The sequence below is a fragment of the Cebidichthys violaceus genome, unplaced genomic scaffold (assembly GCF_023349555.1).
Source record: "Cebidichthys violaceus isolate CVI_PGR_0920_01 unplaced genomic scaffold, fCebVio1.0.p SCAF_89, whole genome shotgun sequence".
NCBI classification, from domain to species: domain Eukaryota; kingdom Metazoa; phylum Chordata; class Actinopteri; order Perciformes; family Stichaeidae; genus Cebidichthys; species Cebidichthys violaceus.
The window spans coordinates 75,109-96,704 of record NW_027176974.1 but is presented as its reverse complement, the minus strand read 5'-3'; the positions used below and the strand labels follow the sequence as shown (position 1 = coordinate 96,704).

The 21,596-nt window shown below is 40.0% G+C and overlaps 1 protein-coding gene across 1 annotated transcript; it reads right to left on the bottom strand.

The window, feature by feature from the left end:
* Window positions 1-13,957: 13,957 nt before the first annotated feature.
* On the bottom strand, window positions 13,958-19,228 carry LOC137866725 (probable G-protein coupled receptor 21). Its single transcript, XM_068702797.1, has one exon. The coding sequence runs from the start codon at window positions 19,226-19,228 to the stop codon at window positions 18,185-18,187; it is 1,044 nt and encodes a 347-aa protein (XP_068558898.1). The 3' UTR covers window positions 13,958-18,184.
* Window positions 19,229-21,596: the final 2,368 nt, after the last annotated feature.

The window sequence follows — 21,596 nt, the reverse complement described above, 5'->3', positions numbered from 1 at the left end:
GTGGTTGGGAACCTGAGCGATAAGAAGCTGGAGGTCCTATCTATAATCAGAGAGTGAAAACAGTCTGTTCATGCTGCCGGTTATTCTTAGAGGCGAGGATGAGCCTGGAGCCAAGACGACTCACCTGACTGAGAACACACACACACACACTATACATGTACACACACGCACACAGATATATATGCACAGATAGGCGTCCTGCATACCACAGGAACAAAGACTACAGTCATATAATGTGAACAGTTCTGAGAAACAGAAATAATGTTATTCAACTTTAGGTTCAGAAGGCACAGTGGTGGAATGTAACTAAGTACATTTACTTAAGTACTGTGCTCAAGTACAAATCAGAGGTACTTTACCTCAGTATTTCTATTTTCTGCTTCTAATACTATACTAATACTACATCTCAAAGGTAGATATTGTACTTTTTACTGTACAACATATCAAAGGTAAATATTGTACTTTTTACTGTACTACATATCAAAGGTAAATATTGTACTTTTTACTGTACTACACCTCAGAGGTAAATATTGTACTTTTTACTGTACTACATCTCAGAGGTAGATGTTGTACTTTTTACAGTATTACATCTCAGAGGTGAATATTGTACTTTTTACTGTACTACATCTCAGAGGTAGATGTTGTACTTTTTACAGTATTACATCTCAGAGGTGAATATTGTACTTTTTACTGTACTACACCTCAGAGGTGAATATTGTACTTTTTACTGTACTACATCTCAGAGGTAGATATTGTACTTTTTACAGTATTACATCTCAGAGGTGAATATTGTACTATTTACTGTACTACATTTGTCTGACAGATTTGGTTTACTTGACTTAAAACAACAACAAAAATAAAATACAAGGACAGATATACACAGATGACCGTCTTCACATACAAATGCATGTTTGATTATATATTTCTACATCTATACTTATGAGGCCACAGAACTCTAATCCTTTTGTTTAACCCATTAAACAAAAATTAAAGTGCCCCACTTTCAGGTCTATTGGTCTAATCTGGTTGTATCTTTGTCTATGAGAAAATGAGCCTACAGGGCTTCTCACTTGTTTTGGTCTCAACCCTTCTTTTGGGTACAACATTGTAATAATCAGTGGTGCTATGTATTGGAAGTACGAAAGTGAACACACACTTCTTCTTTATGCCTATTTTCTGTTTATTGTGTTGCAGATTTGCAGTTGACAAAAATAGAATTAATTTATAGCAGCATGATGTAATCTGTGTGTGTGTGTGTGTGTGTGTGTGTGTGTGTGTGTGTGTGTGTGTGTGTGTGTGTGTGTGTGTGTGATAACAAGAAATAGAGTCAATACAAACACACATTCTTACTTCCTGTCTTTCTTCTGTCGCTCACTCACTTTTCTCTCTCTCTCTCTCTCTCTCTCTCTCTCTCTCAGTGTGTGTCGTCACAAAAATAAAACCGGCGTAACTGTGAAATAAACAGAAAGGTTGTCATGCTTTCATTTTGTGACTTTAGTCTGATTTCCTTGTTTGTTTATTATTTACCATCTAAAGCTAAGTTTGTATCTGTTTGTTGCAAATGGTCAGCATATTTATGGAAGGTTTTCAGACATTTTCCAAGTTAAGTTGAGCTTTGGGCTTTGTGGAATTTTCCACAATTTTAAAATAAAAAATGTAACTTTTTATTTTAATGTTGCCTAAACCTAACTGTTAATAGTTATTTCATGTTTTTTTCTTGACCTAGCTACGTAGTTTTGTCACCTAAACCTAACTTTAAAAAAAAGTGTGCCGAAAAACTGGACAATTTGTGTCGTTGTACACGAAACCGACAGATTTCCGTTTCGTAACTACTTCATGAACTGTGTTGTATAAACCAAAGGTGAGCAGAGAGGCTGAACTACAGCATTACATCAGCAGGAACTCAGTGACCGAGTTTCAGAGTGACTGAGTTCACTACTTTAATCTGTGGAGGGACTTTCTAAAAGAAGATTTCATTACTGAGTTAAAGGAATCCACGTAAACAAACAAAGTCAGACCCACAGCTGTAATATTAAGTCTTAAAGGTACAGGAGTCTCATTATGTTGATTCTGTTGGTGGTCTTGTTATCTCAGAAAAGTCATCAGTTGCTGTCAATGTTGTTATTTTGAATATAATTTAGTGTTCTTTATTTTCTGGCTCTGATTATGGGTTTTTAAAACGGTCTGTTTTGTCTCACAGAATTAAAAAAAGGGTCCAATAGGGAACACTGCTCTCACCTGGACATGATGAACTCGGGTGATTGTTTTTTTCAGCGATGCTAGCGGTGTAGTATTCCCATTTTAAAAAGTGATGTCAGCGTGTGGGCGTTGCTTTCATGTGACCTGGGACGCACCGTGTTTGGTGACCAGTAATTTGCATATTGAGATCAGATCACAATGCGGGCACATATATAAATATATATATATATATATATATATATATATATCAAGCACGCATTTAAATTAGGCGGCAACCTCCGGTTCTGCCGAGTGAAGCCGATGCGGAAATGTCTTAAAAACTTGCATTCTCTCTAATGACCAGCAGGGGGTGACTCTCCTCCGCTGATTAGAGGGCAAACAGTCGACTCTTTTTAAGATTTAAGATTTAATACTGATTTAAAACAGTAGATGGCATTTTGAGACATTTTAAACCAAGAAATGCTGATTTTATTTCATTATATTTTGTATACAAAATGTCATTAATAACACCAGTATTGATACGTGTCATGACGATACAGTCATATTGTTTAGTTTATAATTTAAAAAACACATTTAAGTGTGCATTTACCCTTTAATTAACTCTGGTATCGGATCGGTAGCCCAGATGTCATATCGGAACGGAAAAAAATGTCATTGCATTTAGATCAGAAATAAGTGGAATGTGTTGTCTTACAAAATGTGACACACACATTGGTCCTCACACAGGTAGAAAAACAAAGGTAGAAAATACATAATGACGCACAGTAACTGCTTAACTCATATTAATCTGTACAGTCAGAACATCTGGCCCAGATTCAGTGATTCTACTGTACCAGAAACAGCAGTCACACTTGGCTGCTGTTGTGAATTTTTAGAGATTTTTGTATCTTGATAAAAAATAATTTTGCTGTCATCTCTTGATACCAGAATCTGATTTATGTAACAAAACTTCAGGTGTGTGTTTTCTAAATCTAAAGTTTGAATCAACAGTGCAAAGTGTTGCTTTTAAAGATGAAGTGGTTCGTTCACATTCTTAACATTCGGAGCAGCAGCTGGTTCTCAGTTCAAATGAGCCATTTAGGGGAAAATAAAGGATGAATGTAGAAACTTTAATGTTAAATGTGTCATGGAAATATTCCAAACGTGTGTTTTGCAGTTTGTGTGGAGGCTGTGAGAGAGAGAGGTTTCTCTCTTCATTATCAAACTCATATCTCCAAAGTGTCGACTTCCCAGAAAACAAACAAGCATTTCTTGGTTAGTGCAATTTTTCATCTTATCTGGCTGTGTGTGTGTGCGTGTGGTCTACAGGCCGAACAAGCTTTTCATTCAGTTAATGAGATAACAGTGGTAAATTTAAATGACTTGTGAAAAGACGTAATACTTCGGTCATTGGTTCAGACTGCGGGGAGGAGATGCTGTTATATATAAAAAAATCAATTGTCTGGCTCTGTTCGATATCACATACTAACATATTCATACTAAGGTGTGGATGTACAATTGAGTGTGTAGTGCATAGTATGTGGATTTTGTGTATGTGAGAACAGAACCAAGAATTTCTGAGTGTGAGCTTTTCTGCCCCAAAATGCATTGCGGCTCTTCCGTCTGTCCAATGGCGGACATATTTAACACTAAGAAATGTAATGATTTAAATTTATTTTATTTTCCCGACATTTTTCAAACTTTTGTTATTGCTGCATGAGGGCTGCATCCACATAATGAGGTCCACTTTTGTAGAAAATATCTTGCCAGGGTTTTTCCTCCATGGCTGTGCAACGCCACCGGCTGTAGAACTCTAGAACTCTAAAACTCCAGACCCCTAGACCTCTAGAACTCTAAAACTCCAGACTTCTGGAACTCTAGACTTCTAGAACTCTAGACCTCTAAAACTCCAGACCTCTAGAACTCTAAAACTCCAGACCCCTAGAACTCTAAAACTCCAGACCCCTAGACCTCTAAAACTCCAGACCTCTAAAACTCTAGACTTCTAGAACTCTAAAACTCCAGACCTCTAGAATTCTAAAACTCCAGACCTCTACTCTAGAACTCCATACCCCTAGACCTCTAAAACTCCATACCTCTAGAACTCTAGACCCCTAGATCTGATTCTCGTCTACCGTGACTTGTTTTTTTGTTGTGTCATCACCATTCATATTTATAAAAAACAATGTGTTTATGATTAAATTGTTCACTTGAGCACAAACTTCTTCATGATCTTAATCTTTTATAAGCAGAATCTGTTTAAAAGAGATCAAACTGCAACCGATTCTGCATTCACATTGTAGAATCTGGAGGCAAGTGGATGACATTTTGGCATCCGAAATGTTCTGGTCTCCGTTGTATTAACCAATTCCAGCATTGTTTGGTTGAATGCAAGTAAACGGTCCGTGTGGCGAGCAAAAGAGTGCGAACGCGTTGGCCGAAATGTAATGTGGGAACCCACTGTCTATCGTCTGACAATGATTTAACTTTTTATTGGTTTAGAATTAGCTCGTAAACTAGATGAACACGTCGTCTCTTAACTCCAGTCTCTCGGACCGTAAGTAGCGAGCTGCGCCTAAAAATACTGGTTACACCTGAACCCCAAATATTATCCCCTGAGCCCAGAGGTTTATCATTGTCAGACACACAGATCTAACCTCTTAAAAAAAAAAAAAAGTCAGGTCAACTGAGACACTGACGGATGATTCCACTCATCTCCTCTCAGCTCTTGTACAGTTTAAGGCTGTATTAAATTTAAATTCCAGCCTAAATGGGCACGCATGTTATTGGACACACGGTACTGTTCACAAGCTATTTGGGTGGAATGAATGGATAAAGTAAATTACACCGTCACAGACTAACTCCTGGAATGTAAAAGGACGTCACAATCTGATGATGAGGAATCATTTAAGAGGATCAGAGGGGGAAATGTTTTGGATATTTTGGGGTCTTTATACATTACATTACATTACAGTCATTTAGCAGACGTTTTTATCCAAAGCGACTTACAATAAGTGCATTCAACATTGGTAATCAAAAGAACTACTAGTCACCAGAAGTCATAAGTACATTTCCTTTTATAAACAAGCATCTAAGAGCATGAAGCAGAGCATAACTCAGAGCCAAAGTACAGTGCAGAAACAAGAAAAACAGTTAGTGCTATAAGTAATACGAATACAATAAGTGCAACAAGCTAGTATGAATACAATAAGTGCTAAGTGGAAGGCTCAGGGTAGCACTTCCTGAAGAGGTGGGTTTTCAGCCTGCGCGAATAGAGAGTTGCAGTAGTCCAGGCGGGAGATGACAAGAGCCTGGATGAGAACCTGCGCCGTCTTGTCAGTCAGGAAGGGACAAATCCTCCTGATGTTGTAGAGCAGGAATCTGCAGGAGCGTGTAACGGATGAAATATTTGCTGACAATGACAGTTGGTCATCCAGGGTCACACCCAGGTTCCTCGCAGTCCGAGTTGGCGTCACCACGGTTTCATCAATGGTGATGGACAGGTCCCGGTGCGGGCAACCCTTCCCCGGGAGGAACAGTATCTCGGTTTTTGTCTAGGTTGAGCTAGATACAATACTCACATGCAGTTACCAGCATGAAGAGGAGGAACAGAATGAACTTACATACAAGATGTGAGCATTATATTAAGACAGACTTGGAAACTATCACTCAACTGTAAATAAAAAAATAAAAAAGGCAGCGCATTTAAGCATAAGCAGACACACATTCAGAAATCTGATAAACACCGAGCGAGCTGACGGGATAACAAACACTGCTAATTAACAACCACGGAGCCAAAGATAGCCGGGACGACTGCCCTTTTTAATGGTTTCTCCTCGGGTTCATAATGAGTCTTTTCATCGGTGTTAAACTCCACATTCCTCCTGCCAAGCTCCAGAAAATGAGATTGTTGTTGGCAGAAGCGGAACCACAGCTGTCACGCTAACAAAGCTGTGTTTTCGCTTTGGAAATTGATTTGAATAAAGGCTGCGATAACATTTGGCCAAGTTGACTTCGCGCTGCTCTTTTTTTCCTTCTTTTCTGCAGTGAAACGACATTTAGCCGCTCCACTGAGGGTTTACATGAGGAGGGTCCTGAATTATTTTCAACTACTGTGGGGGGGGGGGGATTCTGAAACCTTCGCTAACACGCTTCAAGGGACACTTCAATGTTTTTAGCTGAGTATTAATCAAACAGTCAACTGCCTGTTTGTAGCAGCTCCGCAGATCAAAAAAACACAACTCACATCCAACTGAAATATTGATACTTTTACATAAATGTCTATAATAAAAGGACTTAAATCAGCACATTGGTCCCTCTCCCACTGGACAAAAAAACATCACCAACACCCACTAACATCTGGCAACATCTGTGACTCGTGTTGCAATATATCATGAATAAAATCAACAGGTATTTGGACAGTTGATATAATTTATTTACGCACAACACATACAGATAAGATGCTCTCCTCAAAGCCACCAGACTCCAATCATACATACAGCCCGGCTACGTCAACAAAGCACAGAAAGGCTAGGATTACAAAACACACACACACACACACACACACACACACACACACACACACAGAGAGGGAGAGTGACTTCCTTCTCTGCTCAGGTAGACATTTATTCTCTATATATAAAGAGATAATACAAAAATTGGCAAAACAATGGAGTTTCCAAGTGCCCACAAGTGTTACCAATGTTGGAAAAAATGGAAGCTGTACGTGTTGTATACATTGAGCTATCATTTTTACAACCTCTACTTCCAGTCTCTCTCCTCTCTGCTCTGTGTTCAGCAGCCTGAACTTTCGTCAAAGTTTCACCGTTTTTTTTGTCACATGACTGACTGTCTCAGGAGATTCAATCATGGCTTCATTGCGTTGAGGAGCTCAGAATTTAATGTATTTTATGGGATGTCATCACTTCAAACAGTATATTTGGGGCGAGATTTTAAATGAGACTTGTAGATGTTGAAGATTATGAAATATCACAATTTTAAACTTCGATTTGGTTTCCCTTTCTGATCGAAGCATCCATCACACATGATGTGTTAAAGTACCGTCGGAAAGATGAAAATCTGACGATTATGACATTATTTTACAGCTTCTGGCTGAGATAAACGGTATCGCTTTGCCGATTGTTTAAAGAAAACATGCTTTTCCATCCCGTGGGGGAGTTTAGAGGTTCAGAGGGTTAAAAGACGGCACCAGTCTACACTGGGATTGTCAGATTATTCTTTTGAAATCGTAGTGGCAGCAGTCCTCCATCACTGTCTAGAAACAGGATGCGTTCAGGCGCAGTATTGAGTGTAGATCAATCGCCTTTTGGCAGCACAGCACTACAAGTTGCTGACCCGCCCATCAGGAGCTAATCTAAAATCCTAATTTACACACCGACAGCACAGCGTGCGGGAGTAGAGCAAGAGAAAATCAAAATCATGCGTCAAAATCACAGCTAATTACTGAACGCTACACAAACAGACCAAACAGTGAAAGAAGATCAACATGAGAAGGGAAAACTGGTTAAAGGGGGAGGGGGGGACTTAAAAGGCATCAAACCACATGTAATAAAGAAAAATACCATTTAAACCAAAATATTTCTTAAACAAAGACCGTTCTTATTCTCACATTCAGTGTTTTCAAAGTAAATATAGCAGACCGTGACTTCTTCCCATGACCTTTTCCTTCCTCTATTCCTTTCCACCCTATTATGTTCCCTACCCTCCTTGCTCCCTTACTCCCCTCCCTGCCTTCCCCAAAAGCATGCAGCAGCAGCAGCAGCAGCAGAGTCAGGGTTCAATCTATTATTCAGCGAGACCTCTCTGCTGCACACAAACACGGCAATAATGGAACCAGCACAGCTAATTAATCATTGAAAACAGCAGGAGTGTAATCTATGGACCAGTATTGAGAATATGCACAGTGTGTGTGTGTGTGTGTGTGTGTGTGTGTGTGTGTGTGTGTGTGTGTGTGTGTGTGTGTGTGTCTGTCTTACTATAAATCTGCAGGACTTCCTGCTTGTAGCTCCGCCCCCTACAGGACGGGCTGCTGTGCTGATCAGCTGTGCATTGCCTCAAAGCACATTTAAAATTTGCCACCTTTTTTTATTTTTAAGTGGATGTCCAATCAGTGCTGATGGTAAATGTAGTCCACTGAAGAAATAAATTCCCCAGCGTGTGCTATATTGAAAGCTGAGCTCTCCTGCTGCAAAGATATTTCCAGCTGTGCCTACATGTACCAGGATGCATTGCGCTCGAGAGGCGATATTGCTACGGCTGATAGATAAACAAAATAAACTCCCAAAACGTCAATGAAGGCAATATTAAAATACCACCGTACACCTTCCAAATTCATGTTTCTCTTCCACACTGAAATAAGCTTTAACCTTAGCTATGACAAGAGTATGTGGATTAAGCATTAAGTAGGGCTGGCTAGTTAATTACATCATGCTTTAATGCTACAGATACAGAACATAAACAGCCACACATGAAATGGTGGGCTTGGCCTTAGTTACTTTAAGATGTAGCTGGTCTGTCCTGTTTTTAACTTACCGTTTATGATGGCCATTACCCTTTCAATTAGCTTATGCTAAACATTAATGCTAACTGCTAACATGCAGGCTATTGTTATGGTTATAGTAGGTAGTGCAGTGCTGTAAATGGTCTGTCATGGTGACAAAATACAGTATAAACTTTTAAAAAACATTTGTGAATTTGAGTCTACATGCAAGGCTGGAATGTTTGTGTATGCTAGTGATTAGCCTTAGCAATTCACAGGCTAATTGAAAGGGCAACAGCTACTCTTAACAAATAATCCTCTCTCCACAGTCTACAGAGTTGGTAGAAGTTGGTTTTATAGGAAGGAGCTGCCTCGATATACATCAACTGCCTCCAGAGAGTAGTCACTATGTGTATTTATATTCATATATATGTAGAATCAAAATACTTTGCACTGAAATGTCAAGTTTAGGACCTGAATCCACCAACAACACTTCTAAATACAGGTGAAAAAAAAGTGATTGGGGTGTTTAAGTCAGGCTTTGAATGTGTGACTCATAGTGTGGTATTAGTACTTTTACTGAGTACTTCTTCCATCATGACTGACGGTCCATCAGTAAAGTGAATTTCCTTTTCTCATTGAGTTTTTTTATTTTTGGCAAAACATCCCTTTATCATGCAGGTCAGCTGTTGTGTAATTAGACATCCACCACTTATCTCCAATATTGGTTTATTTGAGCTTAATTTAAAGGCTCCTTCATGAATCCCTTTTAAACACAATTGGATTATCATCAAACACAAAAGGACACCAATCTTTAATAATTTAACAAAAAAGTTTAAATATTTTGCTTCATTTGAATGTTAAAACATTAAACTTCTCCATAAGGCAGCTGAATCAAACATGAATGAACATAAATTAGATTGTCGTTTACGATATCTAAAGGTCAGCTGGGACCAGCTCACCAGATTGTTATCATCTGGTTAGTGTTTTTAGAACATTGAAGGCAACATAATTAATTTAGGTTTTATCAAATTAGCTCCGTTCTCTTGTACATCTCTGATTATCTTCGGCCCTCAGGCCACAATCACAGCAGTATTCATGAGGCAAAATTTTGCAATTCATCTGGAACTATTTTGATAAACAAGATTATTTAATTTTCAAGCAGAAATGGCCAAAACATACTGCGTGGATCCAGCCCTTCAGATTTGCTGCTTTTCTTTGTCATATGTGACAGTAAGTTAAAATTGTTTTGTCATTATGCCGTTAACATAACAAGAATATTGAAGACATAACTGTGGCCTTTGAGATATGATGATTAATCAATTTACTAATAACAGAATCAACTACAGTCCGTTGCACCATCGCTCTTCTTCCCTAAATGAGACTGTCCAGCTTTATTTGATATGTAAAGTTCATTCTTATAAAGTTCATCCCCAGAAAGTTTATTTTGCTTTTAGTAAACTGGTGTTTACAATAACAGCAGCAGCTCTGGATAACTGCAAGTCAGATTTATTGTTGTTGTGACGTCATTTTCTCATAGACTTCTATATAACCAGAGGAGTCGCCCCCTGATGGACACTAGAGAGAATGCAGCTTTTAGACATGAAGCGTCGGCTTTAATCGGCAGAACGGGAGGTCACCGCCTGGTCTCGAGAGAGGCCTCAGGTTTGGACTGATATTTGCCCTAAAAATTAATCCATTAATTTGTCAGAGAAAATAATTGGGAAGTATTTTGATAATTTTTTCAGTAATTTTTTCAAGCTAAAACGAAAGTTTCCTAAATGTGAGCAATTGCAAGATTTTTTGTTCAAAATCTTTGTCAATTAAATATCTTTAAGTTTTAGACTGTTAACCATTTTTTAATACATTGCTGAGCAACAATTAATAGCTAATCTAAATAATGAGTTAATTAAATGAATTAAAGTCGGAGACAGGTGGAAAGAGTTGAAGAAAATCACACAACCGAATTTAAAAAAGCATTGGCAAAATGAAATACATGAAAAATAAAATGTTATCATCATCATTTTAATTATTCAATTTTTTGCTTTCACTTTTGCCTCAATTGATTCGCAATTTTTTGCAAGATAAAGTTTTTCAGATATCTCTCGTAATAACAGGAATTTATGAATTTCATGAACAAAGATTTCTAGGCTTACAGTCAGCATGACGGCAAAGGTATCCAAAAAATTGGGATTTATTCATCTTGTAATGCGATATGGAATTAATCTACAGTTCAAAAAGAGGCCAAACTTTTTTTATGAATGTCAGTTTTTGTGGTAAATGTCGGTACAAAAAATTGTGAATCACTGCAACCACGAGATGTCCTTGAGCATATAGACAGATGGGTCCAGTAGTATGTTAGCACAGACACATGACCAAATGCATGATCTCCACCCAGGCTTATAACTGTACTAAGATAACAACATACCGGAGGCTTAATTGTGGCTCATTTTCTAATTGTAAGGCCCTGTATTGACGAGTTTCAAAAGCAGTTTCTTTTCTTTTCTTTTTGTATTTGCTTATATGATGTACAGTGTATTCATAGTTACAGTGTTTAATCAAATAACCACATTACCACACAATGTACAGAGGGTTTGCTCCAGGGAGTTTATGAAAGCAACCTTTCATAAAAAATTTAAGTTAAAAAAAGCTTTTCTTAGTCTAGATTTATTGGTGAGTTTTAGTTTCCAGTGAAGATCTAAACCGGTGATACTCAACCTTTTAGAGCCGCGACCGTTTAGTTTAGCTTGATTTAGTTTAGCTTAGCTTGATTTAGTTCAGCTTAGCTTGAATTAGTTTAGTTCAGCTTAGCTTGAATTAGTTTAGTTTAGCTTAGCTTGATTTAGTTTAGCTTGATTTATTTCAGCTTAGCTTAGCTTGATTTAGTTTAGTTTAGCTTGATTTAGTTCAGCTTAGCTTAGCTTGATTTAGTTGAGCTTGATATAGTTTATCTTGATTTAGTTTAGTTTAGCTTGATTTAGTTCAGCTTAGCTTAGCTTGATTTAGTTTAGCTTGATTTATTTAAGTTTAGCTTGATTTAGTTCAGCTTAGTTTAGCTTGATTTAGTTTAGTTTAGGTTAGCTTGATTTAGTTTAGGTTAGCTTGATTTAGTTTAGTTTAGCTGGACTTAGTTTAGTTTAGTTCCAGGCACTTTGGACAACAACTGTTTTTCTCTCCCTCTAACCCACCCAAAATTCCCTGGTCAGAAACTCATGTGCGCACACACACACACACACACACACACACACACACACACACACACACACACACACACACACACACTTTGACTAACAAATGCACTCAAGAATATCTATTCTAAGACAAATTACATCACTGGTATGATATCATGTTAAAAAAATAAACATTCCCCCAGTCCAAAATGTGTTATTTTAACTTTAATATGTTATTCTTTTTTTCTCCACAACCCCCAGAAATGATCTAGCAACCCCGTTAGCACAAGTGGTCTAATTGCTGTTCACAAAACTATGAGCGTTGGCTTTTAGAAACACTCATTGATCAACAGTTACATCATCTCATAATTTTTACAGAGAGGTCTGCATAAACACAAATCAACGTTTGTGTTGGACGACATGCTGCCGTCATGTCCCGGCCACCGGAACAATCGCACATTGTACAGGATGTTCAACGTACTCTTTTCCCCCGATCAATAACTTTCATGTGAGCCAAATCAATGGCGTCAAACACAAATAGTCGCATTCATAAGCAGAAAGAGCTATGTGAGTCGAATAAAGCAGGACCGCTTTCTGCTGGAACCAGAGCCGGAGGAATGCATTACACGTCGGCACGTTACTAAAAACATCTGTAATCAGCTGGAGGAAGATGAAACACCGTCACTTTGCTATCCGGCTAAAAATTACATGATTTTCACACATTTAAAAATTTGGGGGGGAGTAAAATTTGGTGTATTGAAGAGTTATTTAAATAAATAAATAAATAAATAAATATATATATATACTGTATATATTTTAATTTATTTCTCATTATTTTATTAGTATTTATATCGTATTGACTGTCTCACTGAGCTTTCTGTTATTATTGTCTTGCTTTTGCTACTTTGTCTGTCAACGCACTTTGTAAACTCTTGTTTTTAAAGGTGCTATATAAATAAAGTTATTATTAGTAGTATTAAAGTTAACCAAAAACATACAAAGTAAGGAACACTGTCTTTTTGTGCACAAGTAAATGTACAAAACTATCGTTACAGCCTGATCCTCTTCTCTTCTAAACGGTTGTTTTGGGGTTATAACATTCTGAATTAAAGCTAAATAACACCAGCTTTTATAACCGCTAATACTTCAGCTCCAACAGATTTGCACTCTCCAGTACAAATCCAGACAAATTATTCACATCAAGTTCAACCTTGTTGAGCAAATTCGCATCGTCGACCAAAAGAAGAGTTAGCTATATTTTTTATTTTTACACTCCATGCAACCAATGAACAGGAAGTGACCATATATGGACTGAGGAGGAGTGATGTAGAGATGCTGTATAGGTCTCTGGTAGAGACCTGTCAATCACCGTGTAGCCCCGCCCTAAAGCATACCCTGCTTTATGGTCTATTTGGATGCTCTAAATGGATCATAATTTACTAAATGAACATCATGGTGTATTGAAGGAGACTTGCAACTAGAGATTGAGACCATAAACTCATGTTTACAATGTTTACTGAGGTAATAAATCAAGCGAGAAGTAGAGTCATTTTGTCATGGACTTCTATATAATCAGAGGAGTCGCCCCCTGACGGACAGTAGAGAGAATGCAGGTTGAAGACTTTTCAGCATCGGCAGAACCGAAGGTTGCTGCCTGATTAGCGTGCAATAGCCCTGAAGAACATACACATTTATCCTAAATGTATTGACAATTGACATAAAAATTTATATTAATGATGAATTAATTAATTCTTCTTGTCACTTTTTATCCTCTGTAGTCTTTGAGGCCTGAGAAAGGAACGCTAGGGTTTAATCTTATGCTGATGTACACTGTATATTATGTGCAAATGATGAAAAATGAGCCGTTTTAACCAGACGACATGAGGGGGTTCGTGTTTAACCAGATGTAATCTAGATTAAGGCAACAAATCACCCTCCCATCCTGTATTCCGGCTTGTGAAGAGATTAAGGCAAGTAATAATTCATCTTGATTAGATCACTTTCAAAAGAGGCCTTCCCAGCTGGACTAGAATACATAGTTTAATGGTAGATTTTTGTTTTGGTACCAAATCAATCCAATACACAGAATCCAAACATTTCACTTTAATCAGACAATTACACTCGTCGATTGAACAAAAATCTGCAGCAACTTTGTTCAGATCACATGCTGGACAGCGAAACGGCTCAACCAGAGTTTGAGATAGTGAAAGCCCTTTTACTACAGATTTTTCTTCCACCGTTATTGATTGGTTGTGGTTTGAGAAGGGGGGGGGCTGTATTGCACAGACTCCCACAGCTGGAGCAGCAATCGTTCTGCTGTCGAGGACAAAAAAAATTACACAAAAAGCAAAAAAAAAGTGTTTACCGTCGCTTGTATGTTAAATGAGAACTCGTTGTTTTTTAAGCCCTTTACAAAACTCCAGGTTTTTTTGCAGATTTGCGTCATTTTGTCCTCGACAGCAGCGACAGGAGAGAGGGTCACATGACGTGAACCAGGAACTCTCTGCCCTCATAAGAAAAACAACAGCCAGTCAGGATGCTCAGACAAGAAATACAGTCGGTAAATTGTTCTCAATAGCATCATGAGACATGAAAACATAGGATCCAGACTGAACCAGAATCATGCAGGAAAAATATCCGGTGGCGGAGAATCGAACATGTCAACGTTTTCATATCAGCTACATAACACAGACCGTTACATAGAAAAGTGGTATATAAATAGAACATATTGATGGCAGCAGGGGGGTCGTTGGCAGGACTCTGAACTCAGACATCACTCTGCTCTCTGACCCGCTGTGGTGAAACGTGGCGTCTCTCTCGAGGGGAAAAGTGTTAAACTCTCGACACCTTACAGCTGCTTTTAAAGTCACAATGAAATAAAACATGAGTTTTTGTCAGAATTAAGATGTAATTGTACGTGAAGATGGCTGCAGGTCAATGACAAAAGGACGAACTTCATCATTTTCATGCTGAGGAAGATCATGTGACACAACTGAAAGCTCCAGATCAGCTACTAAAAACGGACCTTGAGTGTTTCCGAGGCCAAGAACGAACCTTCAATCGCAACTTTTTAAAGTGATTTTCTTTGTGACGTATAACAGTAAATGTGTATTTTGAAAATGTTCCCATATTTTTCTGTCAAAAACCTGTTTGGAATTTATTTTAAAATCATATTTAATTCTTTGGAACAAACTTAACTTCTAAAATCTGCACTCTGACTAAAAGAAGTGAAGAACATTATTAATACAAAATCTTTTAGCTGTCAATCAATTATTTGTTCATATGTACCCTGAAATCAATCCTTATATATTAAATAAACCATTTAATATATTCAAATATGTGATTTATAAGTATCTTTACCACAATAAATCATGTGAACTTCACAAGAATTTCAAGACTAGTTTAGCAGGTGTTACTTATTCTTTATCATGCTTGCATTTATCCATAGCTTTAGATATTATTAGTAACAAAGTAATGTTACTTATATACATCAAAAACATGTCATTTACACATACTAGTAAAAGTAAAAAATGTGGCTTAAATGAATAAATCACCCACGAAAAAAATCATCTGAATATCATAATCCTCTTTGAACTCTTGAAGAAAAGTGCATTTTCTTCAAATTAATCGTAAACTATTTTGATAATAGAGTATTTGGTTTGAGTAATAAAAATAAGAAAAAGTCTAAATTCTCTGATTCCAGCTTCTTAAATGTGAATATTTTCTGTTTCTTTTTTTAATCCCCTCAGACTGATTATCTTTGGGTTGTGGACAAAACAAGACATTTGAGGACGTCGTCTTGGACAAAATGGACGATGGATGTTTTTCTCCATTTTCTGGACATTTTATAGACCAAACAACTTGGGCAATGTCATGATATTTTTTATTTTTTTTAATCAGTATCCATATCGGTATTGCAATGATATCGTTGGGTTGACTATTAGTGATTTTACGAAATATTTAGACAATGGGATTTTGATAAATAATCAACAGTGATGTGGATATAATACCTGACTTACTGGTTAAAGGCAAATAATGAAAAAAAAAAAAAAGCTAGAACAGTCTGGTAAGTGACATCACTTTACTTTAATTCAGCCTTGAAAACCAGGAAAAGACAAAAACATTTGTCATTTTACGATACAATATCTTGTCTCATATCACGATATCAATGTAATATCAATATATTGCCCAGCCCAAAAAAACAATAAATTGATTAATTGATAAAATAACTGAACGATTGATCGGCGAAAATAATTTAGTTGCCGCTCTCCTTTCTTACCTTTTTTTAATCTCCGTTTACTTTGGAGGCACGAGAGAAAAACGTTTTCTTCAATAATTCAAGCCAACACAAAGTGAGTGATTGATATACAGATGGTCATTGTAAGGGTGAAATGTTCCTTTATGCTTAAGGCTAACGCTAACTTGATATAGCTCTCTTGCTCAGTTGGTGGTTTATGTTGCTTTAAATAAAGTGTTTTTTTGCTTTTTCTGGCTCGCTGGCAGCAATCTTTATTAATGTGAACATTCCCCATTAGATAAACCAATAAATGAATAAAATCACAACACCAGAGTGTTGTAAACTGTGGTTTGGTTTTCAGTTCTGTTTTTATGGTTTGCTGATAATTTAGCATGCTGTTTACATTGAATCGTGGAATTGTTGTCTTAAAAAAGTTGGTTTAAAACTTGCAGCCAAAACCATTAAAAACTGCCCCACATAAGAACACAAAGGGTTTGTAGTCTGGGTCTCCCAAAAACAGTTTCAGTCTTTTGTTGTTTCTTCTTCTTCTTCTTCTTCTTCTTCCAAACACAACCATGTGTCAAATTCAGGAGCAAGACGCTCCCAGAAAAAACATTTCATTGTGACTTTAAATCCGAACTCTGCATCTTAAATCTAAAGGCCTGCAGTATTTGAAGAAAAAGCATCTTCTTCAGTCACAAGTGTCAGACCTCTTGGCTGTGACAAATAAATTATCTTTAGAAAACACAACACGTTCACCCAAAAGATAATTTTGTAATCCTGGAGGTGGACTTAACAGCAGTAGCCAAAACCCTTCAGTAGGACCCCAGACGCTCTTTAAATATTTAAACTCTGAAGTATATTTACATGAAGCCACAAGCGGTCACTGGCTCGCAGAAAAAGAAAGAAAGAAAAGTGCTCTGAAACCTCTTCCACTTGGGAAGTCAGGCTTGTGATGCTCAGAGATAACAATCCTCTTCCACTTTACACGGCTCTGAAACAGCCATCGGCTAAAAAAAAAGAAAAACGAAAGAAAGAGAGAGACAAAGGTTACAGATCCCGGCGGACGATTCGCCGCCAACACCCCCCACAAGTCAGGAGGTGGTTATCTTAAGATGCTTGCATGGCTTGTGATTTAAGAGTCACACTGTTTCAGCTTGAGATAAAAAAAAAAAGGCAAAATGCCCGGAGGCTTAACAAAAGAACTGCTGATCAAAAAACCTGAGAAGGAAAAAATGCAAATAAATACGATTTATTGTCTCTTTGACGAGTGGGCTGGGAGACTCAAAAGCAACCGTAGAAAGTAAAGCTTAATTCTTTAAAAAAAAAAAAATGTCACGTGAAACCCAAGACTGTGTAAACATAACTTCCCGCTAACATCCAGCTTTCTGATAAAAAAACATGCATACAAGCTCCCAAATAAAGCTCAATCATCTCTCCGGGAAATGAGCTTAAAGTCAATCCGATACACATTTTTAGCTCTCACACACACATTTTTAGCTCTCTCACACACACACACACACACACACACACACACACACACACACACACTCACACTGATTATCAGATGGCTTTTCAGTAACTCATTAGCATCGGGAGTTCCCTCAGGAAAAGGAAGTGTTTTTTTGCATCATCTAATTTAGGCTTGAAAAGATTTAAAAGATTCTTTTTTTGTTTTGCATTTCGGTGGATCGCACAACACAGGTCGTGCTGTGTTTTGCTTTATTTATTTATTTTTTGCATCTGGGAGTTGTTAAGTCAGTGCAGGCAGGAGTGTTTTTATTAAATCCTCTGAAGTGACACACATGAATCGTATTCCTACAGTTACACTTTCTTCATCAATATAAAAAAAAATACGTCTTTACCACTATACGTCAATACAGCTTGTGATCTCTGCAGCCGCAAAAGAGCAGCATTAGAGAAACCTTCACAGCCTCCATAAAAATCTGCCTTTGAGAGGGCAGACGTACATCTGCACGAGCAAAAAGCAGGACCCGTTTCTTGCTACGCAGCTGAAAGCGCCGAACACACACAGAAGGCCGACGCCTCCAAAGTGACCAAAACAAATCAGTCGCCATTGTCGGGTGCTCGTACTCGCCGTCAAGGGTCTGGTCCCGAGGCCTTTTTGGCGTCCACACATCCGAGGCAGGAGGGAAACAGCGGACTGAAGAGGCGACCGAGACCTTTCCGGAAGACGCTGTTGGAGAGGCTGTAGATGAGACAGTTGCAGAAGCTGTTGCTGATAGCCAGCCACGTGGTGAGGAAGGACGCCACCTTGTGGTGGTACAGCCCGGCGCTCTCCAGGAGGAAGTAGAGGATGTACGGCATCCACAGCACGTAGAAAACGCTGGTGATGCGGAACAGCACCATGGCGTAGCGTTTGTCAGGGCAGCCCTCGCACCGCTCGCCGCGCTCGCCTTTGTCGCCCTCCATCTGCGAGCTGAAGCGGGCGTGGCGCTGCGTGATCTCCCGCGTGTGCTGCCGGCAGATGCGGAAAATGCTGCCGTAGGTGAAGCAGACGGTGAGCGCCGCCGGCGCGTAGAGCAGCGCCACAATGAAGGCACTGAACCCCGGGTTGGTCTTCCAGGACTCGGCGCACCACTTAAATATGTCACCGTGATAACCCGGCTTCCCCCAGCCGAAAAAGGACGGCAGGAAGACCAGAGCGGAGTAGACCCAGATGAGGACAATGCACGCCCGCAGGCGGCACGGGGTCACCAGCGTGGCGTACGACAGCGGGCGGGTGATGGCGATGTAACGGTCCACACTGATGCACGCCAGCGAGGCCATGGAGACGCTCTTCAGCACAGAGACCATGTAGCCGAACGCCTTGCACGTGAGCTCCTCGTTCAGGCCTTTGAGGTAGTGCAGTAGGGATAGCGAGGGCACCACGCAGCTGATGCCCACCAGCAGGTCGGCATACGCCATGGTCTGGATGAAGTGGCTGGTGGTGTGGTGGTGCAGCAGCGGCGCGCAGTGGAAGACGAAGATCACCACCAGGTTGCCGGCGATGATGAGCACGGTGAGGAAGAGGATGACGACCACCTCCAGCACGCAGGTGTCCAGGCTGCGGGAGTAGCCCACGGCGCCCAGCAGGCAGAATGGGGGGGAGCCGCTTTGGTTCGCGTCGGAGGAAGAGTTCATGTTTGAGAGGGGGGCGGGGGAGGGGATGAAGGCGGCGGCGGTTTTTAGCTCAACACAGCCGTCATCCCAAGTCTCTTTTCTCTAATCCAGAAGTTGCTCGTTCCACCCCCACGATAAAAACACAACAGTGCTCCTGTTCTTCTTAAATCAGCATCTTTTCTGCCTCAGTGAGCGGAAAGCCCGTCCTTAAAGTAGCAGTAATCCATCCTGAGTGTGCAAAACGCAGCCAGACTGCTGCTGCTGGGTGTGAAATATGTGCATGTGTGCAACCTCCAAAAAAAGAAAAGAAAACACGTAGAAGAAGAGATGCCGGTCTGATGCTGCAGTGCAAACCGTCACCACCTCGCAGCTGTTTATCATACCCCCCCCCTCCCCATCTCGACTGCAAATCCTGAGGTAAGCACTCTGCTCCGGCACCCGGCCACCGAAGGATCCCGGCATCCACTTCTGCTCTTTGCAACAAAATAAATAAATAAAAAAATAGCCCCGGCAGCTCCGGTGTTTCACACTCCTCCACTCAGCCAAAACAAAAAAGCAAGAGAGTCCGAAACAAGCAGATCTGGAAGTGGACGTCTTGTCCACGGTCCACTGACCGTAGGGGAAACACACACTTTCTCACACACACATACACACTTTTAAGCACACACACACACACACGCATGCAGAGTCTCGAAGCAGGAAGAGTCCTTCAGAGGCGGGCGAACATCCAGATGTGATGGATAATGTCACCGAGATCTCTTCTCCGTCAGGCTTCTATGCAGCCGGCTGGCTTTTCCAGTGTGTGTGAGAGAGAGAGCGAGAGCGAGAGAGAGAGGGGGGGAGGATAAGGGAGGCAGGCGGTAATCTGCCTCTCCTCTCTGCTGTAGTGGCAGTAGTGATGATGCAGCGCTGCTTTCCTCTCTACTCACTCCCCCTTGTCCTGCCACCCCCCCCCCTTTATTTTGAAAACTCTCTCTCTCTCTCTCTCTCTCTCTCGGTCTGTCTCTCTCTGTCTGTGTCTCTCTCTCTCTCTCCCTCTGTCCCTCTCTCTCTCTGTCCGTCTCTCTCTCTCTCTCTCCCTCTGTCCCTCTCTCTCTCTGTCCGTCTCTCTCTCTCTCTCTCACTGTCTGTCTCTCTCTTTCTCTGTCTCTCTCTATGTCTCTCTCTCCATCTCTCTCCGTCTCTCTCTCATCTCTCCCTCTCTCTCTCCTTAAAGCTAGAGTAGAGATGCATGTCCAGAAGAATGCATGATGAAGGACTTGAATATCAACAGGTTTTTGGATATGGGCAAATATCTCAACGCCGACCTCATAGAGATTGTTTTGAAGGAATGAAAGAGGGACCAACAAGTCCTCCACCTCTGGAACATTTTGAGAAAAAAAATATATTTTGATGCAAAGAAGCAAAATGGCCATTTCGCTTTTCCATCGCTTGACGTGATGAACGACGTGTTAGGACATTGAAACGTCAAACACAGAGGATGAGGCACGGCTACATGTAAACAAGAATATTAGTGGAATATTAATCGACATTACCGATAGAGATGCACCGATCCGATATCAATATCTGTATCGGTCCCGATATAGGAAAAAATTCTAGATCGGGTATCGGTGACAATGTGACCGATCCATAAAGGCAAATCTATTCAGTCCAATTATATGCGTTGTGCTCTGCGTAACGTCATGCGCTAGCGAACTGGCCGCATAGATTGTTTTCAAAATGGAGCGAGCTAAAGGATCAGCCATCTGGAACCGGGCAGCCGTTCTCAGTTGTCGGGGATAAGGGATTCCGGCTGCTAGTTAACCACCTGGAACCACGCTACGACATGGTAAGCCGAAAATATTTGTCGGAGACGGCGCTACCTGAACTGCACGGTAAAGTGTGCAAACACATATTGAAGGAGATAAAAGATGTCAAATCGATAAGTTTCACGACAGACATCTGGAGCTCCGACGTTTCCCCTGTGTCACTTTTAAGTTTAACAGCACACTGGCTGGATGAAACTTTTGTGCCACAGTGCAATATTAAATGCAACAAACTTTCGTGGGTCGCACACCAGCGAAGCGATAGCAGCTAGCCTGAAGGAAATGTTTGACAAGTGGCAAATTCAGTTGAGCAAAATCCACGTGATTCTGAGGGACAACGCCAGCAACATGAGAAAAGCGATGGACAATCTGGGGGCGCGTAGCGTCGGCTGCGTTTTTTAAATCGATTCAGCACTGTTTTTCTCTATTAGATCGGTATCGGCCGATACTAAACCTCAGATATCTGTATCGGTATCGGAAGTGAAAAACGTGGATCGGTGCATCCCTAATTACCGATCTAAGCAGCTAATAACAAATTATAATAAAGAATTATAGTCCGTTATGAAGTCCCTTAACCTGGTCAT